The sequence below is a fragment of the Barbatula barbatula genome (genome assembly GCF_947034865.1).
Source record: "Barbatula barbatula genome assembly, chromosome: 23".
Taxonomy (NCBI): domain Eukaryota; kingdom Metazoa; phylum Chordata; class Actinopteri; order Cypriniformes; family Nemacheilidae; genus Barbatula; species Barbatula barbatula.
In genome coordinates, this window is record NC_136786.1 from 13,917,456 (window position 1) to 13,943,327 (window position 25,872).

The 25,872-nt window shown below is 38.1% G+C and overlaps 1 protein-coding gene across 5 annotated transcripts in view; it reads right to left on the reverse strand.

The window, feature by feature from the left end:
* Window positions 1–25,872, reverse strand: part of ctdspla (CTD (carboxy-terminal domain, RNA polymerase II, polypeptide A) small phosphatase-like a) — a 26,855-nt gene continuing 983 nt past the window's right edge. The window contains exons 1-7 of one of the 5 annotated variants that reach the window (XM_079447573.1): window positions 23,761–24,171; window positions 9,995–10,152; window positions 6,261–6,362; window positions 3,613–3,669; window positions 3,223–3,315; window positions 2,837–3,022; window positions 1–935 (exon numbers count right to left, since the gene is read on the reverse strand). In XM_079447573.1, the coding sequence (XP_079303699.1) occupies window positions 810–935; window positions 2,837–3,022; window positions 3,223–3,315; window positions 3,613–3,669; window positions 6,261–6,362; window positions 9,995–10,152; window positions 23,761–23,836 (798 nt within the window). In that variant the 5' untranslated portion in view covers window positions 23,837–24,171 and the 3' untranslated portion in view covers window positions 1–809. Of the gene's footprint in view, window positions 936–2,836; window positions 3,023–3,222; window positions 3,316–3,612; window positions 3,670–6,260; window positions 6,366–9,994; window positions 10,283–23,760; window positions 24,172–25,872 lie in introns of those variants that run through there. The other 4 variants (XM_079447572.1, XM_079447574.1, XM_079447571.1 and 1 more) reach the window with 4 other exon arrangements.

Consider the following 25,872-nt stretch of genomic DNA (forward strand, 5'->3'; position numbering starts at 1 on the left):
TGAAATCAATTGCATCTTTTATTTTGATAATGATGAATATTTGCTTCTGTTCCTGACATACTGTATTGTAGATTAACGTCAGAATATATGCTGTATCGTTAATTCAATTCACAACTGGGTAATGCAAATAGATTTTCTTTCTCTCAGACAGAATGCTTATATGCTATATTTTCAACGGCCTAAAAGAACCCGAGAAAATAGCGGCATTATACTTTGCCCTGTTCCTATGCAGTCCACTGTAGAAGCTTCTTCTTCAGTCATTTTTAAAAGATAGACTCACATTTCGCCGGGGACTTACAGTAAATGTTTAAAGGTTTCAAATTCGTTGCAAATATGCAGCATAAAAAAACGCCTTTGTGTCCTCATCCGCGAAAACAACAGTCAGAAGGCACTTCATTTGGTAAGAGAGGAGAAAAAAATATCACAGTTGTTGGAACTACTGATGCTGTGGAGAGACTGCCTGCATAGCCTGAACAGAAGAGTTGGAAAGTGTCTTCACCCATCCAAAAATAGCTTGCTGTGTTATTTGTCCTGCTAAAGAAGTTTGTTTTATAAAACGACTTGCTGTTTGCTTTGTTTTCTGCATTCAATTTGGAAGCAAACTGCCCTGGATCTCTTGGTCCACTGAGAGTGAATATCAGATGAAGGAGGTGTCACATCTGCTGTGTTGGAACATTGACGGCTCTTTTCTGCTTTGCTGGGTGACTGCTGTCCTCTAGAGGCCAGAGTTGAATGGTGTCTTGGCCTGAGATGGGTGTTTATTGTTTGTTTGCGTGTGAGGTTGAGCGAGGCAGCGCTGGATCCCTGTGTTACCTGGCCCTCGGGCTCTGTAACACGCTGTAAATGTCTGTCTCTTTGCTCAGGCCTTCAAACAGTGGCAGTAAGTCCAGCAGCTCTGTGTCAGTCACGTCATCAAACCACGACTGGACCGGCACCTGAGAACACACAAACAACATCACAGTTCCGAGTCATAAAGGACCCTTTTAGACTCCCAGACAAAAGATGGGTTAATGACTACATAAAACATTGAAAACAAATCTTTTAATTTCTATGTAATAACATTTTATTATTACATAATACATAATATTATTATTACATCTTTTAGTTTTCTATTTCACTGGAAAAAAATAATCTGCTGCCTTAAAGTTTTAAGTACAGTCAAATTAGACATTTCAAGTGTACATATCAAAATAAGTTAAGCAAATTCAACTTATTATCCATTATGTCAACTCAGCACAACTTAAAACTGAACTTTAAGGCAGCAAATCATTTTTTACAGTCTATAGTCACTATTAAAATAGCAAAATATTTTACGTACAAATCTTTACGTGGTTGACGTTTACTAGACAATATTCTGTTTACACTCTTAGTGTAATCTAAATCATATTTCTATTCAAATTCCAATTTTTTATTATAATATAATACTACATTTTTATTTAGATTCCAGGTTTATGTTTTATCTTTTTTGTTACCTTTATACTTTCTATGACTGTACATTTCACACTTGAACACTAAGAAAAGCTGACCGGACCTACATTTTACTACAACTTAAAGTACAACTGTATATGTGACAAAAAATAGGAAAACTGACATCAATCTGACATTTCTTGTGAAATATAAATATAAAATGTAACTGACAGCTTGTCCATTATTTAGCGTACCGTTGCAAATCAGGAACGTTTAGATTTCTTTAATATACAGTAACAATCCATCACTGATTTTGGATCCTTTTTAATAAAAAATGTTACGGATTGCAGCTTTATCGCAAATTTGTTGAGTACGATCAAACCCCTTGAACCTTTAGTCCCTGAGTACCTAAAGGTTTGATATTACTGTAGTCTCAGCAAACACAGACCATTGGCTAAACGTCTGATGCATGAGGCACACCTACTTGGAAACACTTCAGCATGTTGGAAGTTATCGTCTGATTGGTTGAATTCTACAGGATTTCTGGGATACATGTATGACGCGTTCTTTAACGGTCGGCCTGGAAACAACACGAAACCGTCTGATCGAAGAAGAAAGCTGTCTTGTTTACATCTCATCGTGATCGACTAAATGCTAAATTCTGAAGAGTATGCAAGGTTCACAGCATAAACTTTTATAAACATTGTTTTTGACACGTTTGTGAATGTAAACGTCTGTCACTGTGGGGACATTTACACACCTATAAACATGACACGACACAAAACGGGATTGGTTTCTTTACCTGTCAATCATCTGGCCTCTTGGGCAGGCTTTGGGCAATGAAAGCGCCTTTTCGTGTAATGTAATTTTCAGTAATATTACTATAATGAACAACCAATTACTATTTATATATAATAACTGAAGTCATATCATATGACTAACTATGGGGTGCTTTTTTCCCTTTAAGTTATAGCTTATTATTATTATTAATAGCTTCTCAGTTCTCACAAGCAGCAGTACAAAAATAAATCTATATCAAAAGCATTTCTTTGGCTCAAACTGGAAACAGTTTTGCGTCACTTGTATTACTGTTTGGTGAAGGAGAACAGTATCTTGTCTCCAGCACCTTTAGCTCATTAATTTTAATACAGAAGCACCTTCTAATCTAACAGAAGGAATACAAGCTTGTGGAGGAGGTGACAGCACAGAGGTACTGAAGCATCCTCCACAGACACTGATGCAGACTGCCTCAATAATTGATGAGAAGTTTTCACAAGAGATTCTGAAAGTCTAGCAACTGGGTTTCAAGCTCATTAGTTCCAGAGACTGAAATAAAACTCAAATCTTTCACAATCACAGAAGAAACATCATGCGGACCAACAACACAAGCCTTCATAAATGCGCTTTTGCGGCCCACGCTGACACCTACAGCGTTTTCTGGATGGAAGATGTAGGAGGCAGGTGAGTTGTCCACTATGATGACCTTGTTGAGCTCTCGTCCCAGGCGACTGAGGTCTTTAACGTAGTTTCCCCGGTGGAACACGCAAGATTCCCTGAAAAGCCGCACCCTGAACACGCCCCACTGGTCCAACAGGTCCGCAACAGGGTCAGCGTACTACAGGACAAGAGTGAACAACCATCACTTGCTTTGAACTGGCAGAATGTAATTTCACTTTGAAAATTCTTTGAACTTGACCTGTCGTCTTAAAATGCTGAAAAAGCAAAGATAGTCAAAGAGGTTCGTCCAGGGCACGTTTACAGACAACAGACAATTGAAAAGCATCAAAAACGTTGTTTTGTGTGGACCGGTCTCACCTTTGCCAAGCTGGCTGTGAAAAGAACACATTCAAACAGTTGCCCCATCTTCTGCAGAAACTCATCCACATGAGGCCTCTTCAGCACGTAGACCTTTAATTAAACCAAACAAACACAATTCATCTCAGAAAAACAATGACTGCGGATTCCTGGAAACAGAGAGATGAGAGAAACCTCTTCTTAGCTTTTCCACAAGTTGTCCAGTTGCTGCAACCCAGTGCAAGTAACCAAGAACAGGCCAACCCTGATCCACAAAGCCTATCCTGGATTACTTGAACCAGGAAACAGCCACATTCCAGTGGCATCCCAGCATCCCAGTGACAAAAGAGAGTTACTTTCCCTCTCAGACAGAAGCACACACATACTATCACATTCAAATTTGTGTGATACCTGATGAACCGTCCCATCAATCTCCACGGGAACTATGAAGTCTGCATTGCTGATGGGCTGCAAAAGAAACCAGAAAAGGTCATTTTAGGCGCCCGGTCTCATCCGGCCATTTGCATCATCCCTGAATCATCATACAACATTTGTATCAGCTGGGATGTTCTCTAAGAAAGCAGATGTTACGTGTCTGTATTGCCAGAGGGAGGCTTCAAACACTTCACAGCTACCTGTAGTCAAGCCTTTCAATTAAACTGCTTTGAGGCTTGACGCCATGTGTCCTTGTATAACACACCGAGTGCGTGTCTAACAGCTGACTGTATGGAGCTGGGAACTGTGCGTGTCTTTGAAGAGACTTGATATGCCTTTGGAGAAAGCGCAGGGAGAGAAGGATGGGCCACGATGGAGCGCACACGGAGGATGAAAAGGACTCAGCGGGCGGTTTGGAGCTGTCTCATTGCCAAGAAGAAAAGAGAAACAGAGATGACGAGAGGAGAGAAAACTTTGGGACTTGCTCTGAAGCTCTGATTGAATGGCACACAAGGAGGCTTATCCAATAGCGTGGCTGTCATTGCTTTGACCTGCCTTGTATAACATCACAAACTAATTTGCATATTTTGTTTTAAAGGGATAGTTCACCCAAAAATATAAATCCTGTCATCGTTTACTCGGCTTCGAGTTGTTCCAAATCTGGATACATTTCTTTGTTGTGATGAACACAAAGAAAGATATTTGGAAGAATGTTGATGACCGAACAGTTCTTGGCCCCCATTGACTACTATAGTACCACTTTTAAGTACTGTACCACTTTCTTTAGTGCTTTTTAACATTGTAGGACAGGAAACAATTCTGGGCCACTTTTTGACAACTATTGTTAGTCAATAGGGTCCAAGAACTGTTTTGTTTCAAGCATTTGTCCAAATATCTTTCTCTGTGTTTAACCAAACAAAGATATTTAGATTTGGAACTAGAGAGTGAGTAGTTCATGGCAAACTTTTTGAGAACTATCCCTTTAATAACACAGCATTACTTGAAAGTTTAACAATGTTATTTTCTTTAAATACGATGTTTTAGGGAACCACGGTGGGTTAGCACTAAAACTTTGACTAAACAAAACTGATCTCAAGTCAGTTCCTTTAGTAAATACTTACCACGTCGTTTCATGACATGACCAGCAGGAGGAGTATATAATCAGCACGATGAGCGACTGCTTGAATCACTGGCCGCACACACATATCAGGTACAGTAATATTTTCAACTCTAAAGTATATTCTGTCCTGACTCACCCTCAACTTGTTCCAAATCTGTATAAATGTATTTGTTCGGTTAAACACAGAGAAAGATATTTGGATGAATGTTAGCAATCGACAGCTCTAAGCCACCATTGACTACCATAGTAGGAAACATTATTGTGTCATTTTTTATGTTCTGTTGGAAACCAAACAAGATATTTAGAGAAAAAACAAACAGTTTATAAGGGCACCTTTGACTACCGTTTCACTTTTTTCAACTTTCATAGTCAATGGTGCCACAGAACTGTCGTTTTTTAACATTCTTGGTGTTCTAACAAAGATTTTATACAAGTTTTTGACCATTCCTTTACAGTAAGTAATAGAATATATTGTGGGCACTCGGGTACAAACGCGCGCCCTGTGTACAACTACGAGGATACCATTTACTCTACCGTGTATGTGTGCACGCATATGTGTACGATGTCAGGGAGGGTGATATTGTGCATGCATACTTTAAGAGTGTGTATGTGAGTTAGCGTGCGCGCACAAAGGCATGCATCGCTCTCTCCTTCCCTCTCTACGGGCCTCTTTCCCTCAGTCGCCGCCTTTCTCTCCGAGCAAAACATGAGCTGCCAGGCAGACATTTTAAAGGAGGACAGGCTCTGCTTTACCAAAACACTGTTATTAGTCTTGAGCAAACTCAATGAGCTTTCTGTCACAGGTTTTCAACCGCTTTCTCTCTGTGAGCGGAGACTTGTCCATCTGTGCAAGACATGTAAATACGGGGTGTTTCAGTGTAATCGACTGGGCATGGTTGTTTATGTGACCAGTTGTTTGTGTGTCCCAAAACCAAGATGTGGTGAAGTGGGTCACTGCACTAAGCAGGTGGCTCCCTGAAGCTGCTTTTTAGGGACCAAACAAGCATTTTATCTGTACAGGGATTTTGATTTATATGGGACTTAAAATGGCCTTGTATTGTTGTGTTAAGGGTAAATTCACCTAAAAATTTAAATTCTGTGATCATTTATGCACCCTCATGTCCAAACCTGTAAGACTTTCTTCCTTCTGTAAAACACAAAAGGAGATAGTTTGAAAAATGTTGCCCCCTATTTACTTCCATTGGATAGACACAACACAAAAGAGACGTTTCTGGAAATGTCTTCTTTTGTGTTCTTCAGACAGAAAAGTAATATACAGTCTTTGAAGGGTGACTAAATGATGAAAGAATTATTATTTTTTTCTGGTGAAACCCCTTTGATAAACATTCTACCTTATACTCGGTCAGTGTTAGAATCTATCCTTATCCGTCACTAAGCCCCGCCCCCAGTTACTGTTCCTAGGTCCTACAAGCGCTTGTTTTATCGTTGTCAAACAAAGCATTTTTCTGAAGCATATTCAAATAACCGTGTTATAATTGTGTACCTTGAAGGAGCTGTGGACGAGGGTCTCATCTAGGTCGATCACCACACAGTTCTTGCCGTAGTCATTAATGCTGGCCTCAGGCAGGAGGTATTTAGTTGGAGGCTGCTGGACATCACGGCAAAGACGAAATATGGATGGGTGCAAGGAGAAAAAGGAAAACAAGCAATTGCTATAAAGGCGTATGAGATGAGAGAGATGCATGTTTATAACTTATCAACACAATTGTCTCATCAATGCACTGAAGTTTGTGTCGATGTCCCATTCGAATCCCTTACGATGTCAAGGGATCTGGTGCTTTTGGATACCCTTGAAACATCAGTTCACAGCTCTGTGTTAAAGGGATTGTCCCCCATAGTTCACCCACAATGCCAAGTCATGTTGCCTAAGCACAAGCTGGCTCTGTAGGTCTGGCAGTAATGAGTGAGAGAGAGAGAGAGAGAGAGAGAGAGAGAGAGAGAGAGAGAGAGAGAGTGAGAGAGAGAGAGTATGTGTATGGACTTGCCTAAGGGGGAAAACACTAAAATACAAGCAATATTTTGCATACATCACACGCTGACATGCACAAAGTAGCACACATGACTGTATTATGACTCAGTTTCTAACATTTCAGCATGAGTACTGTGTGACTGTGCTTTGGCTGTTCTAAGCCATCATTGACAACCATAGTAGAAAAAAACTTATTATAAATTTCTAAGAAATGTAAGAAAACAAACAGTTCTGGGGCACTTTTGACAACCACTTTCATTTTCCCTTTACTTTGGTAGTCAATGGTGGCCAAGAACTGCTTGGTTGCAAGTATCCTTCAAGATATCTTGATAGAGTAGGAACAACTCGAGGGTAAATGATGACCGAATTTGTATTTTTGGGTGAACTGTGCTTTGAGTATACAAATGTGACAAATGCGTTCTAATCTGTTTTTACACAAAGCTTAACTTAAAAAATGACAGACGTTGGGATGACGTTTACTGAATTCCTGGCCTAACCCTTTACCTAAACCAGACACTTTAGAGAATTAGAGAGCAGATTGTTCTGGTTTTGCATCAGCCAGTTTTAAATATATTTCAATATTTGAATCATTCGTGTCAGCCATTCAGAACAGAAGGCCCTGTAAGCAGTCGGCGGGATTCCCAGCTGTGTCCCACCATTTTATTACAATTATAGTGAGAAGGATTTTCTGAGAGAGGATGCTCAGTCTCTGCCGAGTAGGCAGAGAAAGGTATTAATCCCTTATATCAGACTGAGCATGGAGGCCTGCCTCAAATCAAAGCACCTGACCACATGCTCTTTATCCAGCAGGTGCGATTTGGGGTAATCTGACTTCCAGAGGCTGCTGTTGTCTGTAGGTAATGCTTATTGCATACGCAACCACTCCCAATCACCTCCCGATTCAATGAATACTGGATGAGGAAGAGTCTTAAAGTAAGTGATCACAGCTTGTTCTACAAATATTTGATATATTTTTAACAATATGGCTATTTATTTCGTCTAGTTTTGTTTTGCCTGACCACTTCTGAAACACTACCTAGCCAAATTAGAGAATTGGGTAATATAAAGCTAGTTATTATCAGAAAGTAACAAACGTATAACATTTTGATGGAAGATTATAAGTAATTGTGTGAAACTGTGTACTGACGTGGACAGTAAGTAACAGCACGAGTAATTGAAAATATTGATTTTGATCAAAACATTTGGATGAGATCCGAGCAGTTTCTAACCTAGACGAAGGCAGATGTTATTTTCTTCAGGAATACCAATACAAATGTATTATTAACGTTCCAATATCTGATGAATGCAATTTATATGGAATCAAAACTCCCATGCACTGCAGTTCTGGGAAGATGCCGTTCTATGTATGTATGTATTTTCTAAGATTGATTTCAGAATACCTCAATTTATGAATTATGAATCCATTATGTGAATGTTACCAACATACATGTTATAGTAGAAGTGAATAGTTAAAACATCTAAGAGAAACAAAGTCAGGCATGCTTTTTAAAATATATGCACGCATGCAAAAAGGCAATACATACACTGGGAATAGGGATGATCGGGACCTGATCACAAAAATCAGAAAGAGAGAGAGATAAAAGCAAAGATAGATAGTAGAAAGAGATAGAATAATAAAAATCAAGTACAAGGATATCACACACACACACACACACACACAAGGCAACTCAGATTTCATACAAATTCTTTACAGCTAAAATACAAGAAGACTAAAACCAAAGTTTACAGTTTAATCTTGTTCAAACTAGATTTCGTAGCTGCAGGTTCGAAACTACTACAGAACAACTTAGAGTGCATGTACATGTAAAATGGCAGGACATTACAGTGCGGACCACGGGTCATTTGCAGGCAAACATACATGGTAATGCGATCCCATTCACATCCATTTATAGCTGCCCGTACCTGCCTAGGCAGCACAGTAGTGTTTGTGGAAAGCCGGAGCTCATAGTTTCTCTACGGACAGTGCGGGTGTGTCACACCATACACTGTTCAGCGTTTGTGTGTGTTTGGATTGTGTGCACGAGACAGAAAGATGAAGAAGGGGAAGAGTAAACACACTGAACAGAAAATAGCTTTTCTCCAATTTCATACAGTATTTTTCTGCAAAAACAACTGTAGCTTAGATTAATCAGGCATTAAAAACACTGAAATAAGAAACAAAACTATGGTAGTCAATGGTGCCCCAGGACGGTTTGGTTTTCTACATCACTCTAAATATCTTCGTTTGTGTTTAACAGAACAAAGAAAGTCATACAGATTTGAAACAACATGAGGGTGAGTAAATGATGACAGAATTTGAATTTTTGGGTGAACTGTCCCTTTAAATTAAAACCTTCCTTTTTTCTTTTCTATGTAAATGATGCGCATCGTACATCATGCATTATTCACAGCATAGCGAAGGCCGTACATGTACATGTACCAAGTAATCTGAATATTTTTGTACAGGTAATTAATCACGGCTGGAGTTATATACAGTATCAAATGGTTATCAAATGACAGCAATATATAAGGGCATAAATCCAGATAAATGATGGATGATTCGAGAGTCTGAACAGTGATCTGACTGACTTTTTGCATTATTTGGGTTAGTTAATCAGGCTTTAACAAACAATGCAGTGCAATTGATGTGCAAGTAAACAGAGCAGCCGCAAATCCTATTTAGTGCCGCAATTCCTAACACAAAAACTGAGAATCTCAGAGAGAGAAAAATAAAGAAAATGAGAGAGAGAGAGAGAGAGTGTGAGAGAGAGAGTGTGAGAGAGAGAGTGAGAGAGTGAGAGAGAGAGAGAGAGAGAGAGAGAGGTGGAAGCGGGAGAACAAACTGGGCAACAAGTAATCAATCACACGAGACACATACCCAAGGCCCACTTTATTGGAATTAAAGAAGAAGTCCAGGAATGAGAGAAAAGGAGTGCGTGTGGGTGGAAACTGAAGAATGTGTGTGAGGGGAAGCAGGGCCATCATTCCTAGAACTGGATGGTAAACATCACGAAGGGTTCACGGAGTTCGGAACAGCTGGAAAACTTTGCGGTATGGACACGGGAACATCGTGCACAGAGACTGCATTTGAGTGCAGCTCGCAAACAAGTAAAAAACATCACTTTGGTTCAACTGAGAGAAAACATTTTCCTAACTTCCAACCGTTATTCTGAGCTGCATACAGTATTACTAAACTGCATCCAGTCCAGATTTTCACAGTCATGGTAGAGAAACAAACAAGGTCTCACCTTTGGAGGGCTGCTGTTCTCCTCTGCAGGTGGAGGAAGGGAGCAGGTCTTGTTGTTGGTGGCTGGTGTTTCCACATTATAGTCCCGGAAACAGCAGAAGAACGGACTGAAGATGCTTCTGTTCCTGTGTTTCTTTAAACTGCTGTTTGACTGGGAGACTGTGACAGAGAAACACACAAAGCAGACGTTGGATACTACACAATGCAAACTCCTCAAAACATCTGGGGCTTTACCTTCCCTGCCCTGTAACTTAAAACCCATCAGCCTCTCATGCAGCGTACGTTCGTGAAGGAGGTCGTAGCCAAACGGGCGGGAAGAAAAACAACAGTCCATCTGAAGTCTCTTATTGGTTACCGCGCAAACCCCACATGACCGAACGAGTGTGCAAACAGCTTGTTTTGTGGTACACAGAACACGTTTCCATGGGCAACACTGTAACCTTTGCCCCCTGCGCATACAACACCACGTCATCACGTACAGCAATATGTCTCAAGTGTGGTTACACAACCCTCATAACAAAACTCCCTATTTGGAAAAAACATGAATTGTGAGCAGGACATTGCTGAGATACAGATTTGATAGTGGAAGGTCAATTACTCTAGGTCAGGGTATTCAATTAAAGTTCCAAGAGGTCCGGTCTATATATTTTCTTCCACATGGAGGTCCGGACAATATGTTTTTCTTGAAAATAAAAAAAATGTAATCCATTTAGCCCAGTTGGATATACTGTATAAAAGATATGATATTTTATAACGGCCATTTATTGCATATTTGGATATACTGTATGTCGCCTATGTATAGGCCCTGTGGGCTTTAAGGAAATGCCCTCTTAATAGAAGTCTGATAATAGACATTTGTAAATAAACAAACTACTGACAACATGCAAACAGCTAAATGAGGATACAAACGTTATGGTTCATAAAATATCACAAATCTGGTTGAAAGGTGCGAGACATATAGCAAACAGTAAACAGACTGATGGATACAAATGCTTTAATATTCGCTGCATTTTGTTTACTGTTGTGTGTCAATTGATTCGCCTATTGAGGATGACTGCTCTGGGTAATCTGTCACAACTTTTCTTGTTAACGCAACAACTAGACATTTAAGTAGACTAGAAATCTGGTCAACCTGTTGGGCCGTGTCCTGTGGCATGTTAAACGGGCACAATACAGATTGTGTTTCAGTTATCTAGGTCAGTCTCAAATGTTCTCCTCATTGCAGTCTGTGGAAATAAAAGCCTGTGGTGGCACCTTTAAGTGGCAATAGTCAACCGATTATACACTTTCATTGATTCATGTTCTAGCACAGTTCAGAAGTTGACACATTTGTGAGCCGTAGTTGCGTATTTAAAAGCCTTCTTTGTCACCAAACGGGCCTAATAATGATTTAGTCACGTTTCCTGAACGCCTACATTTACCGCTGAAAGTTGTGTTAATGTAAATGTGTACCGAATATCTGTCTGTGCAACAAAGAAAAAAAACAGAACACATTAAATTAAGATGGAATATAAGAAAATGTATTAAATGTTTAAAGGCCTGCAGACACTTTCTTAAATTCAATTATTTGCAAAGCCATGTGTATTTGATCTATTTATGTGAATTTTTATATTTATTTATCCAAGACTTTCTGTGCTGCGACTGACCTTGGCTTGGTATTTGTTGTACAAGAGCTTTAAAAGCTCTAGTCTAACCTTCTTACATAAAGGTTAAATAAATATAAAACCTTTGAGCCAATCGAGTCTCAATCTCATAATGGAGGAAGCATTAGGATAATAGCCAACAGCATCTGTCTGATTACTGCTGTTGAAAAACACATCAGGTCACAGAAAGCATCAGACCATGAGAAAATCAGCTTCCCGTGGACCGGTACAGTGACAAGAGCGGCTTGCTGAAGCTGTCAGTCAAGTGATTGTAAACAGACTGTAGTGTACTCGAGTGGAACCAATTTGAGGGGTTGGGCCAGGTGGGCGGGTACTAAAACACAGACCCTCAAATTAGACGGAGGCATTAGGTCCTCTTATTTTCCACTCAAATATAATAACCTGTCAATTGACAAGCCATTGCAAACACAAAATAGTGGTGGGAAGAGACGCCCCGTATTAGAATACGAGAGAAAATGTCGGTTTACTCTAGAACACATGTGCATTAGCTGGACAGGCATAAATCATATTATTTAATATTTATTATATTTTAACATTGTTGTCAGTTTACTATTTCTGTGCGATACAGTATGCTAAATATTCATAACAATTTGTAGCAAGTGTCAATGATCACATTAGGGGTGTCACAATATACCAATATTAAAACCCAAGATTATTAATATATAGTTAATTTGACACATATTGTAAACTCAAAATTTAGCTTTAAGAGTCACAATGGTTACAAAGTCTCTCTCTTGTCTTGTACTTGTGATTTATTGATCAAATAACAGACCTAAAACGAAATAAAGTAAACAAAAGATGAATTTTACTAATGGCGTTATTTATGTATTTAAAAAAACACTGTGGAAAATATTGTAGTAATATCATTATCATGATGCTTTTGGCCACGATAACCATGTAGAGAAAATCTGATATTGTAATTGCCCTATATCACATATTCTTTTAACAAAAATGTATTTTAAATTTCAAATAACTGCATTGATCTCCGGAACGATAACTGAACACGTCTTGCTGAATGCTACAAGATCATGAAACAACAATGTATAGTATAATTCTGTTACAAAATGCAGCACTGCATAATGGACACGGTTTTTACATACTTTTAATAATAAGCCCTATACAGTACTGTGCAGTGTGCAGAAAGCAGTAGGATACGATATATTTCAAACACAGCCAGAGTGTTCGCCACACACACACAAATACACCCGTCTAAAAACATATTCTTTGGCTGGCCACAGGAATGTGGCTGGAGTCAGTGTACATGGCAATGCCCTGTCTCTCTATTTCTGTGAGCGTTAAGGGTTATGTGTTCTATTCAAATTCAACCTCACTCTACAAACTGTTGTTACCAGACAGCTGTTTTCAACACTGCACAAATGCAATAATTTGTCAAACAAAGTAGAGGTATCACAAGAGACAGCCGAATCAGGGCAAAGAAAAAAAACTCTTCAGAATCCTTCTGAAACCAAGCGATAGAAATCCTGCTGTGTACAAGAGCCCATTGCTTTTTGAATTCCAGTGACATTTGACTGGCAGCTGTCTTTTTGGTACATGCCCATGTACGAAAATAGCAATGCAGAAAAAAGAGTTGCTATAGAGCAGAGACTTGCATATAGGGACTATTCTGACAAATCCCTATTCTTCTCTTAAAGTCTGTTTTTGTTATATTTCAAAAACTTTGGTTCCCCCATTTGACTGAGAGGTAACGTGATGCTGAACGATCACTTGGGCGGGTATGTTCTCGCTCGCATCCGGAAGAGAAACGCACAGGAAATTCCTCACATTCCAGACAGGAAGAGATAATAACCCTCTGACCCGCCGCATGGAAAAATGCCCATCTGTAAAGAACACGTACCCCGGCCAAATTACAGGAGTCAGAACCGACTGCAGTCTAAAACTTGACAGACAAATGAAAAAAGAAAAAGAAATACACTAACCCTCTCTCTTTCTCTCAACAGGTAGTGGTCTAGCTTTTGTTGAAACTAGTAAGTTTGTATTAGCACCTATTGTACTATTACTCTTTTATGATATATCGCTTTTGCTCCCTGAATTCTTTGTAAGTCGCTTTGGATAAAAGCGTCTGCTAAATGACGAAATGTAAAAAGACGCATATGCAACACGTTTGTCAAGGAAGGGTGGTGCAAAGAAAACTGGGGAAAGGTTAAACAAGAGCAAAAAAGTAAACTGTAAAAAAAGACGAAGGTTAACTGTAAAACAAGACGCAGTGTTGTTGGAAACACTGCCAGTCCACTATGAACAAACAAGAAAGCAGAGCTGATAAACACAGCAAATCCACGAATCTGTTCCTCATCTTGATTTGATAGCTGAAGGGGAAACATGGAAAATCCATATCCACAGAGATTATCCGCCCTTACACTGTATCACAATTCTCCTTGTTTTAGTGTAGCCAGATTGCAGAAATCTTCCCTCGGGCTGCTTCCTCCTAATCTGCCAGATGAGTATTGAAGATCCAGGTCTTACATCATAGGTTTTAATGTTTGCATATTCAGTGTGCGGCTCACGAGGTCAGACTCGGTTTTGCTGGGATGATGTAAGCCAGAGGACACTGCGGAGCTGAGACAGTCCCCTGATAGAGACATAAATGACTGCTAATTGTCTAAAGCAGCATGCCTGTACCTCAGTGTTTATGCATTACTTATCCGTACCTCACGAAGGTTGGACATAAAAGAGATAATTATATAACAAAGATATATCACATGTTCATTATATCTGAATTTTTTTACATTTGCTCAAAAAACGTGAGCTTTTATTTTGAAATGAATCATCATTTAAATGACCCACAATTAATTACTTTGCTATAAAATTAACACTTGTAAATTAATACTTGTATAATAAAACTAGGCTTTCCTGTAGCTCAGTGGTTAGAGCATTGCGCTAGCAACGCCAAGATCATGGGCTTGATCCTATGTACATACTCAGATACAAATGTACAGTATCATACAATGTAAGTCGCTTTGGATAAAAGCGTCTGCCATATGCGTAAAACAATACAGTACAAATCTAGGAAAAATATATAATATTAATGTAATAAAGAGTGCATTAAAAAAGTACCACAAAATGTATCAGTTTATAATTTATCAGGAGTTTATAGATATATTTGATTTACGAGTAGGTTTATCTCAAATAAAATTAAACTGACATTACTTACAAAATCATACTTGACAGTCACACAGGGCGAAAAATCTTTAACGTTTTGTCTATTGCCTTTTTATTGTCTTGTGCCATTTCACAGTACATACCCTTTATTACTTCATTACAAATAATTCAGACGGAAAACTCACAACTCAGGTAAAATGTTGAGTAAAATTCTTTAACAAAAATTTATTCTGCTCTTTATTTTGATATTAAGCAAACACTTGCTCGGAGCTTCTTCGACCTTACCAATAATTCGTTTCAAAGAACAATTTCGCTTTGAAAAAGGCCAAAAAGCATTAGGAGAGTAAAGAAGATTGACCATACCGTACCGTACATGCGCATGCATGATACTTCGCTTTGAGACAGTTTTTAACACTGATCCTAAGGTTGGACCAGGTGCGTTTAAATAACTAACCAGCTCAATTACGGTGTTTTGTTCCACTGCCTGAAACAATATTGTAATGAGAAAACCAAACGAGAAGACACATTCATCATAACAGCAGTTGACAAATCAAAATCAATTACATTGTCCATTTCGGCACTTAGCTACTGAATGTAAAATAATTGCACATGCGTTAAAATGTTTTCGGGATTGTATTGAACACAGAAAACACATTGGAAATGAGATTCGGACACAACATGCGTCACAAGCTGTAATCAAACCTTCATCTCCAATGTGAGCACCATGGTTCAACATGCCCAGAGCATGAACACCAACTGCTTGGCTTTGGTCCTAGTGTCAAATGTCAACAAAACTAACAACACAAATGTGTTTACAGGCCTGTAATGAAGGTCTGTGGTAAAATATGGCGTTATGCACATTTTAAATGCATAAATGTAAACATGTTAAGTTTACAAAAAGTGGTGCATTATTTCAGTGATCTCAGTGTTAACACTGGCGGCCTTGTGTATCTTTCAGGTAAGACTACATTCCTTAGCCCATGTTTCAATCTGACTTCTATATGGCTGATATGGCCCTAAAACTCTGTCACGGTATGTTCTGGTATTTGTTGCTGTATGATACAAATGACGATATAACTATAACACCATCCACTCCTGTTTTTTGCTACAGGGGATAGTAGCTGCATGGAGTCTAAAGCCTCAGAAACACAAACATTAATCAAAAAGTAAAACGTACCCCAAATCAAACAGGATCCTAAAAAATACCTTGGTTGTAGTAAAGAAATAATTAAATTGACTAAAACTCTATATACAGATCATGTCGGACCTAAACTGTATATAGCCTATTGTTGGGGGGAAACAATCTGTCTATGACTCGATATGGGGTCACAGAAAGAGAACAGAAAAATGTAAATCTATGAAATCTAAGAAATTTGACCAACTGTAGTAATAGTTCATGGTTCATGTATAACAACAAGTAAAATAATGAGTAAATAACTATAGTCATATTATGTTACAATGTGTTCTTTTGGCGCCAAAACCGTGGAGAAAACGCAAGCCGTGCGGCTTTCTCTAGGCAAATGACCCGCGGTGCCGCGTGTCTACATATAAAATAACGAACTTGTCCGCGCAAAAGACGTGAAATGCGAATCGCCCCAAATGCTGGGTTCACACCAAATGCGAACAATAGCGTTCCACGCTCTTCATAACTCGTGGGAAAAGTTTGTATTTTTCGCGCAAGTGATGCGATCTGACAAATATTTCCAACATTCAGGGAAGACGAGGTTGATTTGCGTCTATAAGCGTATTTGCACTGTTTTTGTATATAATTTACTCGCACAAAACGCTTATTTCGCTTTTGGTGTGCGCATAAATGTTTGTATACTTTAGCCACTTCAAAGGATAGGCAAGAAATAATATTGAACTATTTGTGCAAAGCGCATAACATCTAACGAATGTTTAAATAGAGACATTTAGCCAAAGTAAATGGTGTTTTAATGTATTATGACTATCCACAACCTTAATAAAATGAAAGTGAAATGGATGCATCTACAGTGCCATCCTTCTCATTCAGCAAAAAGTACATCACAACAAACAATGAGGTCATTGATCTGGGCTGGGTTTCGCGAAATCTACTAAACGCTACGTCATTGTTAAGTTGTCCCTTAAGAGTGGGAGCCCTATATTCTTAAAAACGACGTAGCGATACAAAGGTTTCGAGAAACCCAGTCCTGATCTTGTCCTAAATTGCTTCCCAGTGAAATCCAACAGACTACCACATCATAGGACTTGTAGTTTGAGATGTACCATATTCTTGATGATCTCCCCAGAGGATGTTACAGACATGGTGGAATTAGTCATCGAAAAAATAAGAAATCTGACTATTCAAGCCTGTTACGCAACACACTGCCCACGTTGTTTTGGTAAGACAAAAGCACAGCAGATGAGGGAGAGAGACTGATGAAAAAAGCAACGCAAAAAACATTCTCTTAATCTGTATTTTGTCTTGTTCTCTGGTAAAACAAAGATAAATACTAAATGTTTACAGTTGTTTTAGAAGAACACAAATAGTTTTCTAATGCTTGGGCATAAACCATATCAGATTTTGATAGATTTTCTGTGCGCTTAAGAACGGAATAGAAAAACAAATTAATGTGATGATACATCTTAATATCTTATGCAACTTTGCTTCCGAAGAAAATAACCAAGTTTAACAGATGTACAGTACTCATTAAAACAGATAACAATGTTTTATCTTAATAAAAAACGTGTCTAAAGTGAAGATGAAGAAAAGCAATTTCTGTTTGAACAGTTGTTGTATTTTACATAGAACAGTTCACTGCATGGGGCCAGATAGTGAAGTAAAATTTCTCATTTGTCTCAGTTTTACTAAAAATGTAAAAGAGTGCATTTCTACAATTGCGTTATTGACTTTTTTGTTTACTGTAGGGCTGTGCAATTAATCGAAAATTAATTGTAGTTGTCACTTTTAGCCTTCATCAATTACAAAAACTAAATAATCGAGGCAAACGATTATTGTTCCGCATTCCATTTTGCAAGGATCCTCTCTTTTCTTGTAGTATAAATCCACAGCGCAACCTTTCCTTTACAGTGGTTCAGCAGTGCTGTTTCTTTACATTTATTTTTCAGTTAAATTCAGAGTTTAAAAGCAAAGATGTTTCTTTTTCTATGTTGTTTTAAGGGTTAATGATTATTCGTGTTATATAATCTTGATCTCAATATTGGCCAAAATGATCGCGATTATGTTTTTTTTCATAATCGAGCAGCCCTTGTTTGCTGCCAATGTAAATCAGTGCAAAGCAAAAGCCATAACACAAACAAAAACAGCAACTTTAGCATGTTTAAATATTTTTAACTAAAAATGAATGCAAAGATTTTTCCGCTGTGAGAAAGTCCAGGGAAAATGAGGTTTGAGAGCATGACAGCAGATGTAACACTTCTGTACAAAATGCATTTTTTTCATTCTGTATCCGTGTCTTGATGATTGTGACACTGCAGAGAGAGATTCAGGTGCATTCCCTCTGGAATGTTACGAAAAGGCCATGTTGGCAACAAAGACGTGTGCCTGAAAGTTGATATTTATGCAAACAAAATAGCATGAACTGACAGATGGAATTCCCACGACTAGAATATAGATTGTCTCATCTAAAATACACGGAAGTCAGAGAATGTCATTCCACATAAGAAAGACTGATCAAATGAATAAAAAAAATATTTTGGGGTGACTTATCCATTTAATAAGTGATCATCTTACATTCACCGCTTATTTTCCATTTAAGTCATCTTATGCATAAGACAGTTTCTTCTATACTGTATCATTAGAACATGTTTTGGTCGTGTCCCAGCCTGCTTCACTGTCGTTGTGTTCCTCCTGTTTTTAAGACACAACTAACCCTCAGCTTACGGAGCGAGCTTCACACCAAGCTATTGTCAAATATTGACAAAGTGAAGCACTCAGAGCTCAGGGAACCGCTGACTTCCCACAGAGAAAAGCTGGCATACCCTGATGCTGAGAATGGGGAAAAGGAATGTCTACTGTATTAGTGTTAACAAAGCTAAACCAAAACACAAGTGATCCCATACACAAACTGCACACAAACATAATGCTCAAATGAACGCGAATCTGCTAAATACAGAACGCCTGAGGCCGACTTACACTGTAATTCACACATTCACACTTATATAACACACACCCAGGAGGGTGCCACTAGGTATCATTTCACAAGTGGAAAAGAAGTCCACCCACTCCATCTGACCCCGATATACTGGCTGTGCAGATCGCCAAGACTATTCAATATCCTTGCCATCTTTTCAACACCTCTGTCAGCCTTCCAGAAGCCGCAAACCCACGGGGCATCCGTGATTAAGTCTTACGAGATGACATTAACAATTAAAGAGAGGAAGACTGCCTTTAAAGAAAGCCTTGGTTTGAATTTAGATATCAAGGGTGGCCCTGATGATTCCAGCAAGCCACAGGAGCGGACAATTCTTAACACCTTGACCTGAAAGTCTTCAAGATTGCTTTAGCAACATATTCATGCTCTACAAGGCACGAGAATTATTAACTAGAAATGAAAACTAAAATAAAATAAAAACTGAAATGAAGAACATTTGATTTAAATTGTAATATAAAAATAGATAAAATGACAAAATGACATTAAAACAAGGATGAAAGTAAATACTCGAAATGGGAGGTTGACAAAATGTGACCCTGGACCCCAAAGTAGCACGGGAATGTTTATGGCAATAGCCAATAAAACTATAGAATTTTCTTTTATGTATTTATATATTCTGTAAATTTCCTCCCGTAAATATATCAAAACTTTATTCTTGTGAGTGGATGCAGCAGAACTGCTAACAAAAATGGCCAGAAAACACACCAAAAAACTACACTCGCTGCTGCCCACTATTTGGGAATTACCCGCTCAAGGTTGGTATCTATGTAAAGCTTAAAATTTCTGCTTTTGGGTTCATCTGCTCTCCATAAGCCAATAGAGAGCATTAAAACAAAGCTGTTTCTTCTAACCATCGGCCTGCCACAGCGCCTCTGATTAACAATTTATTTCAAGGTGATTTCTCAATATTTCATATTTTTGACACCTCCATTCCAGTTTTAAATAGTTGCATCTCACCCAAATACTGTCCTATCCTAATAAACAATACATAATTGGAAAGCTTATTTTCAGCTTTCAGATGATGTATAAACCTCAATTTTGAAAAATGTAAACATTAGACTGGTTTTGTTGACTCGTCATAGCTCAGTCTCTTGTGTTAGCAAGGCAGCGCGTGACGTCTTTGTGTTAACATTTTGAACATTTCTGTTATCAGGCCTGCGGTGAAAAATGAAACTATTTACGTACCTGCTGGCATGGATCGGCACAGAGCAAAGAGAACGATTCAGCGCAATGGTGGAAAAGCGCTCATAAAAGATAAATCTCTCTTACTCAATTTTCTATAATAAATAACAGTTTGTTTTCAAATGTTTTGCTGTCACACCATAGGATACAGTTTGTTTGTCAACTACCCAAATAATAATAAAAATACGATAAAACTAAAAACGAAATTATGATAACAGGTAGTAACTTAGTAATTTGCTTTTAATAGTGGACTTGCATTGACCCTTTTCAGGCAATGAGGAATCTGAATTCTAAATCTGAAATATAAAATAATATTGCTAAAACCGTACAGCTCAGGCTGAGTCACACTGTAGACTTTGATGAATGGGTTTAAAATGCACCACACGTCTGGAGAATCCTCTTCGATCAGGTTTACCCACGGCCTCGATGTTCCTGATAGGCACAGACTGATATTGCCAGTCCATCATATTAAACTCGATTCCCCATTGCTACAGCCAATAAAAAAGCTTACTTCACCACACACTCTGAAAGGCTATGAGAGTCACCTGAAGAATGAACTGTAGACGATTAGTTGCATTTATTAAAATGAATCGTCTTTGTTGTTTAAGCATAAAACAGGTAACAGAACACAATGGTAATAGTTATTAATATTTGGATGTATTCCACACTTCAGGCAAGCACAATCTGGAACTATCTTACAGGGACTCATTAAAAAGCTATAAAACTATGCTCAACCCCATCGCATGTCTGGATAAATGCCTGGTTATAAATTACCGCTGCCATGATCTACTGTATAGGAAATGTACACAAGCATCTGTTTCTAATAAAAATCTGCTTTCTGCGGGTGATAATATTATAAAGGTAATTGTCAGGCAAACACCGCTGAGGTTTGTGAATATGGCACAATGTCCTGAATTTACATAGAAAGTATCCATATTTTTAATAAAAAGAATGACATGGATTTAAATAAGATTATGTAGCATTGGAACGGTCCTTCTGCTATGAGGCACATCTTTAAAATTGTAGTATTGTATAGTTTAAGTGGATCTTCTAACCGGCAGGCAGTGTAAACTACACAGACCGGGATAAACATCCATGAAGAAAATTGCTTGGATACTCTTCAAGTGCTGGGGAAACTCATCCTTCTGAATTCTATTAACTCATGTCATGTTTCAATAGGATATTTAAAGAAAGCAAAGGATGATGGGGAAGCGAGAGGCATCTTCATAAAATGTCTCCTCAGTGCAATTCAATGATGTGGCCAGCTCAGTGTCAAACAACATGTGCAGCTAAATGAATCTATGCCACCCAATGATTTGGATACACAAAAAAATATGTTTTTTATTTATTTTCACAAAGGGTATAAAACAACATTTCCCTATGATGTGAAGCTAATAACATAAAGCTAATAAACCATAATATTTTACTTCTGTAACAAGCGGCTAAACCAAACAAACTGGACACCAACCACAAATTTATAAAGAAAATTGTTTTCACAGTTGGTTGAATAACAGCATTTGATGTCATTTATAGTTGATACATTCCCTTGTGCCTGGGAGTTTTTTCATGATCTGCAAACAATCGTGTGGACGATAAACCAGAATTATAAACAGACCTTCAATACACAATCTGGTGCTCACTCAGTAAACAAATATGTGTGGACCCGACTGCAACAAGACTGTGCAATGATTCAAAATAAAGTGTCAAGAAAACCACCTAACACTAACTGACCAAAAAGCTTTTAGAAACCCCTAAAAGTCTCGGCTGTATGACCTCATTCGTCTTCAGATCTCCTTCATCAGCCGTGGCCCCCATAATAAGAGTTTGTCTCTAATCCCTAAGATATGAGATGCCGGTGCCAACTTCATTAAACTCCATCCATAATGCATAAGGTTACATCCATAAGCACCAACGCCAGCGCCGCACTCAAAACACGACTTGCATTTGTTAGACGCTTCTTTGTTCACAATGAAACCGATAGGTTGCTGAAAATAGCCTCGTCTGCCTTTGAAAAATTTAGCAAGTGTGGCTGAAATCCAAAGCACCATGTTACGATGGCTTTTCTCCACATGTAGGGACCAGTGCACAACGCTTTATTTTGGAGAGGGAAGGTTGTGTTTCTGCCTGACAAACCTTGAAAGATACGCTTGATTATATACAGTATTTTAGCTGCAGATAAGAGACCTCTTTAAATGAGATTCTTTCAAATGTAATCTCACAGAAGGCTCTGAGAATCCGAACAGAATACAACAGAGGTGGGAATTCCTGGCCCAGGGGAACTTTGTTGGGTTTAAAGTTAATTATTGTTATTTTAAACCATCAATCACTGTAAAATCTGTTTAAGTAATTCATGTAATCGGCGGTCCATTTCCTCTGATAAGAGGTGGCAGTCAGGGCTTGATTTTTCTGTGTATTTTTCCTGCTCTTGAAACACAGATGCAGAGCACAATATAAATTAAAGGGGTCATATGGCGCACATTCGTGTTTTTATGTCTAAGTACGGTGGGTGTATCCGTCAGTACAATTGCTTTGGAACCTGATGTTCCAAATAGTGTAAGAAGCGGTACATTTCCATCACAAGCTTGCAGTATTCAACCAATCACTATGCACTTGTTAACTGGCCAATCATAGCACACGTCGCTTCTCAGAGCGATGAGCTTTGTAAAAAATCTGAAGGTGGAGTAAAGAGGAGATACATGTGGAAAATACATCGTTTTTAACCTTAAATCGTGTATACACAATTGCATTACATCTAAATGAAACGATAATATTCGTTTGAGCCGTGTCATATGACTCCTTTAATATAAAAGGGGCAAACATTTTGACAAAATGCTCGGAAGTTGGACACAGGAACACTGCACAGTTAACCTAAATGACTCTACTGTAAACATATACACTAAAAAACGGAATATGACTAAAAACACTGAGTACAGTGAATCCACCCTTTCATTTTATTGATAGTAAGTAGCCATTTGAAACAGTAACACTGTTTAGCCCCAGGGCTGCTTTCGTCAAGACTTCGGGATTCCACTAAAAATCTCAGTTAATCCAGAGACCTCCGACATAACAAAAGTAAATTTTCTCTGTAAACAGTTGTATTCATTACATTATAAAAGCTTTCTTTGGAGACAAAAACTTGGAATTGGATCTACAATGATATCAAACATGACTTGACACATGAAACACAGACACTTGAAATCTATATGTGCACTGTGGAAAGCAGTGGTGAATTACATTCATGAGTATTTCATTACTACTATAGCATTGCTCTTATAGCAAGTATCTGAACATTTAGTGTTACTAAACCAAAACGGTATATGGCAATTGCAGTTTACAGTGTGCTCATTTTAGGATTTGGCATTGTGATCTGCTTATATCTGAGATCCAGCACAAGCATTGACATTATTTGCTCTGACGATAACAACTGTAAACGAGTGTGTTCATGTCCAACATTGTTGATTAAACACCCCGCACACAAGGCAACAGACATGAAACACGTTTGACTAGTTGAAGTTTACTTCTATTATGTTATACAATATTTTGATTAAAAAATATTAATTCGCCTTAATATCGTATGCATTAATGCAATCATAAGAGCATCCGCACAGAGCTGCATTGATTCCCTGTCAAAACAAAAACATCCAACATCCACCGCGAATCGACCTCACCTTTTTCTTGGCAAGAAGAAAGGATCTCTTCCTCCTTTGGATTTGCTACCTGGGTAATAATGGACGTGTTGTCCATGGAAACGGGATTTAATTCCTCCTCAGTCACTTATTTTTTTTATTTTCAGCTAGCCTTGTGCTAGCGAGCTAGCGGCGAGAGTCCAGATGGCAGACGAACCATACAGCGCAGCGCGATATTACACCACCCGCATACAAATAAGAATACAACACACGATCGTACAACGATGAACGTGAACGGCGATACTCCTGTCAAAAGGTGGGAATCGGCGACATTTCAGCTCTCATGTGATGTGAGGGGTTGTGATGATCACCGACTGAGAGCGTAATAACAAAGGCTCTGATCTGCAGTCGCTCTTTCTCTCCCGCTGTGCGTGTGTGAGAGAGCGGGCGCGCGCCGGGTGACCGTGTGAAAAAACTCTTTTACCGAAATTCTGCGCGCAGAAATACAAGATATTATTACAAAATAATATCCATAATGTTAGACTAGACGCTTCTGTAAGAATGGTTGATGGACACTACAGTGTTGGTAAATTATTTTGCAAGTAAAGGACAGAGCTACATTTCTCCAATATGAAAACACAACAGATATATATCATTTTGAGATGTGGGATTTATAATCAAATACAATTTAAAAATACAACAATTCAATGAATTTACAAGGATTTGAGTTTCGATTAAATAAAGAATAAAATCAAATTTCCCCACTTTTTGGATTATTATCTTTATGGTTTCCATTCCCACCTACATGAAAGGATTTCGCTGTTTATAGAGAATTTCCTGAGATTTCAGAAACCTTTTAATGAGAGAGAGAGAGAGAGAGAGAGAGAGAGAGAGAGAGAGAGAGAGAGAGAGAGAGAGAGAGAGAGAGAGAGAGCTGCTAAATATTTTATGAAGGTGGGTGTTTGATCTCAATGTTTAATAAGAGAAGTCCACGTGACACAGTCCTCACCTCAACTAATTTTACAGTGAATCAAAATGTTTTGACACAAATAACATCTTTGCTTGTTGCGTGCAAGCTATAAACACGGACCTTAAAACTAAACTAATCTAAACTAATCTAAACTAAACTAAACTAAACTAAACTAAACTAAACTAAACTAAACTAAACTAAACTAAACTAAACTAAACTAAACTAAACTAAACTAAACTAAACTAAACTAAACTAAACTAAACTAAACAACTGTCTACCTCGAAAAGTAAAAAGGTCTGTTCTAAATATTCATTTGAACAAGCATTTGTAATAATAATAATAATATATACACATTTAATAAAATGTATATAGAAAAAGGTGTAATATAGACATGTGTATTTTCTTACCTTGCGGACGACCTGCAGAATAAATCAATTTTTCACTGAATTTACAGTGCGTTTAAATTATTACTCTAAGTATGCATATACTGACACCCTGTGGCCGAGTAGTAAATTGTTAATTTAGTAAGAGAATTATGCATATATAAGAGCACCATCTAGTGTTTGCCCCGTTACTCATATTGCATCATATCCTCAATTTATTATTTTGCCGAATTATATGATAATGTGCTTATAGAGAATTGTGGACAAAAGTTTAATTGTCATTTATTTAGCAAATGCTTTTATCTATATGATTTACAAATTAAAGATATTACAGCATAAATGATTCATTGAATAGGTAAGTATTGGAGGAGGTGATTTATATCAAGTTAAGAGAGCAATTATCTTATCTAATTATGCTCTAATGGATCCTTTCAGCGTTTCGTGTGAGCAAGACTGATCACTGCAACAACATTTGCATCAATTAGACTGGAGGCATTTGTAACTAAATAAACAGTATTACTAAACAGTTGTCACAAATGATCAAAACATGTCATTTTATTCTGGTATAAATGCTGTAACACTTTTGCTTTTATAATCCGGAACCTTACGAGATATGGGAGCAGAAATGCTGCAATGTAAATGCAGTTTACAAAATAATCTTGGGAAATTGCCCTTGACATTGAAAAAGGACAACAGGCAATGGTTAAAGCAAACATGTGCATTTACAATCTAAGTGTACCGTGTTTCAGTATAAGAGTATGGAATGATTGGAAAGGTTCATTATGAACAATATAGTCTCTC